The sequence below is a fragment of the Echinococcus granulosus genome (assembly GCF_000524195.1).
Source record: "Echinococcus granulosus chromosome Unknown EG_S00117, whole genome shotgun sequence".
In the NCBI taxonomy this organism is placed as follows: Eukaryota; Metazoa; Platyhelminthes; class Cestoda; order Cyclophyllidea; family Taeniidae; genus Echinococcus; species Echinococcus granulosus.
The window spans coordinates 75,015-79,958 of record NW_020170497.1 but is presented as its reverse complement, the minus strand read 5'-3'; the positions used below and the strand labels follow the sequence as shown (position 1 = coordinate 79,958).

Below are 4,944 nucleotides of genomic sequence, written 5' to 3'. Positions count from 1 at the left end.
GATTCCGTCTCTACGCATCCGGCACGCTTACGCCTTAACAGGTTCAGAGACAATTAGAATGTCATTTTAATTATTAAACGACTGGTTATTTTTGCTTCTTCTCGCTCTCTTACTTCTGATGGTTGGTAATTGTAAATTTTGCAGACAGCTATTGCTACTATTATCTAGCTAACCACCTCTCTACCTAATTATTCCGCAAAAAATATTACTTCTTAATGATATTTACGTAGTTTCTTGGACAATAAATACTACTCTATCACATTCCATTTAAAAGGAAGCATTGTTGACAACTACGATCAAACTATTCCTATAATATTGTCGTAAGAATGCCACATTTCTGACGACCCACCAACCTGCTTTCAGGTCAGCATACGTGGCTGATTGAGGTGACATAGTATCTTAGTCGGGTGGAAGCCATGGTTTCACGCGCAAAGCAAATGTGTCACTCAGTAGGCACCGAGTGAAGTTTCAAAAGTACTCGGTACACTGCTTTAATTTCAATGAAGTCAATGCGGGTGTGATAAACACATCCATAAACTTTAGTGTGCCCACAAGTTCAATGACGCCAACTCCTGAGTCGTTTTCACTTTGGCATTATCAAATTAAGGGCACACCATTTAAAATGAGCCACTAGGTCCCCTCACACATGCGCACATGGCACAGGAATAAGGATACATCTAGGCAACTCCACCACAGCACTCACGAACTCAGCAGTCTTAAAACTTACATTGTTTTAAAAGATCTTATTGAAGTCTTGCATATAGATGGTATTGCCTACTAGACCATGCAACAAGTTTAAAATCTTTAGTAAAAAGGGCAGAAGAACACCCTTCGCCACTCCTTTTAAATATTGCCACTTAAATTATTCGAATCTGGGTCCCTTCCACTTAAAGGACAAATAAATGAATTGTAATTCCTACCTTGTTCGTTTTATTATCCTAAGTAATACAAACAATAAAGATGATGATATTTTACGATGGTTACAACATCCACAGTTCCCAAAATCGCATTTAACTTGAAAGATGAAGTTTTATTGCCGAAATAAAATGCTTGTTTCTGCATTTCCATGTGGTCTTTCAATAGTGCTTACGTTTTGTGGCCATTTTTACTGTTGGTGGACAATACTGCGGGTTCAAGAAAGAATTAAAGCATGACAACGTTAGTAGTAGTAAGCAGATTTAATCCAAGTGGGCGACATATCAACCTTTGATAATGAATTCCACGTTAAACCGTTGAAGGAGGAAGAAATCCGACTTGAGTAGCCCAATCTGAGGGATTCACGATAAAGCGCAATTATAAGTAAACAAGATTCAGTCAATCTTAACACACCTTAAAGAGAAAATTCGTTGTGAATCCCTGAACGAAACAATTTCCTAAGAGGACAGTCCTAGCGTTTATCTTAGGCAAATGCTACAAAGAAAAGCAACTGGTGTATAGATAACACCTACTGTGGAGCATCATTAATTTATTGGCGCTGAGCACGAGATGCATTCGCCCAGGTTCTCTTCACCCAACACAAGTTGAGATATATGTTGACCACTCTACTACATTATTATGTATAAATATAATGTTCGATACTTTAATAGTTTGTTTGATTCTGCATTTGCATGTGTGAGAGATCTTAAAAGACCCCTGATTGCACCTCCTCTCGGCGGCATGGTCTTTTTTCATCCCGTGGCCTCATACTCTACATTTTCTGCCTTAATACTTTGACTTCATATCAAATTAAGTTAATTTATAAATCATTAGTTTGTTCACCACTTATACATCCCAATTCATTTATTAATCTATTCATCAACGTTACATACACTGATTATAGTTCAGAGTCGTTCATTCCATTCTTCATTCAACACTTCATTCACAGTTCATCCTTTCCTTCAATTTTACTTATTCATTTTCCATTTATTTGCAATAAGATCATAAATTCAAAACCTACTTGAAACCCTCTTTCCAGACTCACACAATCATTAGTTCTCAAATCATTTAATCATTCGTCAATCTAGCTCTTCCCTGATTGGTGGAGGTAAAGGTCAATAGGCATCTGCAAATATAAAAGCAGCAATATCATTCAACTATTCCATTTCCAGCTCAAAATGCAAATGCTTCTCGCACTTGTGGTTCTGCTTTTTGGCACATGCTACTCGCAAAAAGTCATCTTGATCTCCCTTGACGGCTTCCGTCACGATTACATCGAATACGCCCTTAAAAATGGCAGGAATGTTTCCGCTTTCCAAAGAATCGCCAGTGAGGGCTTTCGTGGCATGAAAGTTCAGAGCGTGATGGTCACACTCACATTCCCATCACACTTTACTCTCGCTACTGGACGCAATGTCGAACGCCATGGCCTCGTGGGCAATACATTCTACGACCCAGATTTTGATGAAGGCTACAAATACACTGACGCGAAAATAAACCTTCAGCCCAAATGGTTCACCATGAACAACAACGAGCAGATATGGCTTACTAATCAGAGAAATGGTGGGAAGAGTGGCGTCGTCTATTGGCCAGGCAGTGATTCGCGCATGTACGGCGAGATGGAGTATGTCAATTTCGGTCTCTACAGCAGTCTGCCAAGCATCAGATATCGGGTGGATCGAGTCATGGATTGGATCACTAAGCCCGACGTGAACTTCGTTGCCATGTATTACAACGAACCGGACTCAAGCGGCCACAAGTATGGCCCCGATTCAAAGGAGGTTCTTGAGGCAGTGGAAGAGGTGAACGACGGTATTGCTTACCTGCTGCAAAGAATCGAGGAGTCGAATGACTTCGATGAACCACCAAACATCATAGTGACAAGTGATCATGGCATGACAAGAGTCAACCACACCAAAATTGTCAATGTGAGTAGTGTCCTGTCTCCGAGTCAGTATCGATTTGGCGTGGACGGTTCGCCTGCCACACTGGGTATATGGCAGACACCGGGTGGTTAGTCAAAGATCACCTTTATTCTTTTGCTGTGTGTTTGCAACCACTTAGTTGATGGTTCTGTTAACCTCATTTTCAGGTTTATCATTGGATGAAATATATGCCAAACTTAAGAAGCTAAATAATTGCGACGTGTACTGGAAGAAGGACATACCTGCCGAATACCACTTTAAGGACAATAAGAGAATTGCTCCGATTGTTGTCTTCCCACATATCGGTTGGATGGTTCAAACCAATGCTTCTGATCCATACAAGGATACCCTCAGTAAGTCTTCTACTTGTGGATGGCAGTTCATTTCACATCCAGCGGCACCGCTGGAATGAGTAACCACTGATCTGTAATGCTACAGATGGTATGCACGGTTACAACAACTCCGAACCTGACATGCATCCCTTCATTGTCGCCATGGGACCGGGCATTCGAAATCTGGGCACTGTACCGGTGTTCTACCAGGTCGATGTCTACGCTCTCGTCTGCCTCCTGCTGAAGATTTACAAGCCGAACGTAGTTGACAGTGATGTGTACCGTGTTGCGCCATTCGTCAAATACCTGCCTTCGATGGATGTGCTGAGACAGTTTGACCGATACGCCAAGGGCTTGGATCCACTTTCTGGTGGTTCCATGATGCTTGCAGGTGGGAAGTAGTTTTGCTCTTAGTGTCGCATCGATGCCACTAAGTTGGACTTGTCTTCACCTTGTTCGATTTGTCTTACCGTTTTAGGCAACATCTCTCTGATGATCGTCCTCATGTTGGCCATACAACTAATTCTGCGCCACTGATGCATATGGATGAGTTTTGTTCAAAAATACATTTTAAATCATTTCTTTGTTTGTTATATGTAATTTGGAAACATTCTGTTTGAAGCCAACTTCATATAAAATGGGTTCTTTGTAACACAGACTCCTTAACTGCGGGATTAGTAAGACAAACGATCCTACTCATTTATGAAGCAATTTCTTAAAAAACTTTTGGTTTTAGTTTAAAGAACTTAACAATACAATAACAGAGTTCCCGCTCCTGTTGGAACATACTGGATAGGGGAATAAGTAAACTAAATGCTAACAGTTAGGATTTAGTCCAAATTGCGGGGAAATGAAGGAAGAATGGAAGGCGATTACGTTACGTGTTTGGATCTCTAAGACGTAATTGTTAAAATTACTTGTCAATCCAGTGACGCAATCAAGGTGTGTCAAGTAGGGGGGTGGAGAGCTCCAGAATATCAAAGTTCAAAGGGCGCTACCTCAGCCTAGATGGTTCTGGCAGGCTTGGGATTTTAGGTAATAAGCACTATCAGTGTTGGATATTTCTAGGCACACCCGGGGGTACTCAGTGCCCCTACGAAGAACGCCTGCATTAAGTGTAGTTTTTTGAAATAAAATTTTATTTTTTCACCCCGTAATAATACCAGCATGAAAAGTGTAGGAAAATTTTGAATGCTTCTTGCTGAAGGAGAATTAACGGCCCAACTTTGTCAGCAATAACTCCAAGGCTTCGTCAAATTTGGAATCAGCGTTGAAAGTAATGGGAACACATGAGCAAGTGAAAATAAGTGACATGGATGGGAAATTAGACAGAGGTAAGCAATACGAATTGCCAACAGAAAACAAATACCAGATACCAAGTTTCAAATACCTAATTAAAGTAAGAAATAACACCTTATTAATGGGAAAATGCGTCATTTTGCAAGACAAGGCAGGTGTTAATGTGTTAGTGTGCCGGATGCGTAGAGACGGAATCGTTCGAGGTATTGCTCACTCGGTCTTTCCTTCAAATACGGCAACACACGGTCAATCAGTCCGTCGATTTTGTTCGGCTTGTCCAGTCCCAACATGGCACAGATGTATGGGTAGAGGTCAATCTGGTAGAAGTGTTGTCGTTCTGTCAAATGTGGAATGTCGGGACCCATCGCCAGCATGAAGGGATGCATGTCGCTTTCCTCGTTGTCGTAGCCGTGCATTCCGTCTGTTGTGGCGAGGAAGAATGAAGGTAAAGAAAAGGTGAAAATGAAAGTGTT

General features: G+C 41.2%; 2 protein-coding genes across 2 annotated transcripts; one reads left to right on the top strand and one right to left on the bottom strand. All coding sequences in view use genetic code 11, as the record gives it.

The window, feature by feature from the left end:
- Positions 1-2,093: 2,093 nt before the first annotated feature.
- Positions 2,094-3,574, top strand: EGR_08725 (Ectonucleotide pyrophosphatase/phosphodiesterase family member; the record flags this gene model as incomplete). Its single annotated transcript, XM_024497974.1, has 3 exons — positions 2,094-2,928; positions 3,008-3,193; positions 3,279-3,574. The coding sequence occupies 3 exons, from the start codon at positions 2,094-2,096 to the stop codon at positions 3,572-3,574; spliced, it is 1,317 nt and encodes a 438-aa protein (XP_024347607.1).
- A 1,055-nt stretch (positions 3,575-4,629) lies between these two features.
- Positions 4,630-4,887, bottom strand: EGR_08724 (ectonucleotide pyrophosphatase/phosphodiesterase; the record flags this gene model as incomplete). Its single annotated transcript, XM_024497973.1, has 1 exon — positions 4,630-4,887. The coding sequence occupies one exon, from the start codon at positions 4,885-4,887 to the stop codon at positions 4,630-4,632; it is 258 nt and encodes an 85-aa protein (XP_024347606.1).
- Between the last annotated feature and the right edge of the window lie 57 nt (positions 4,888-4,944).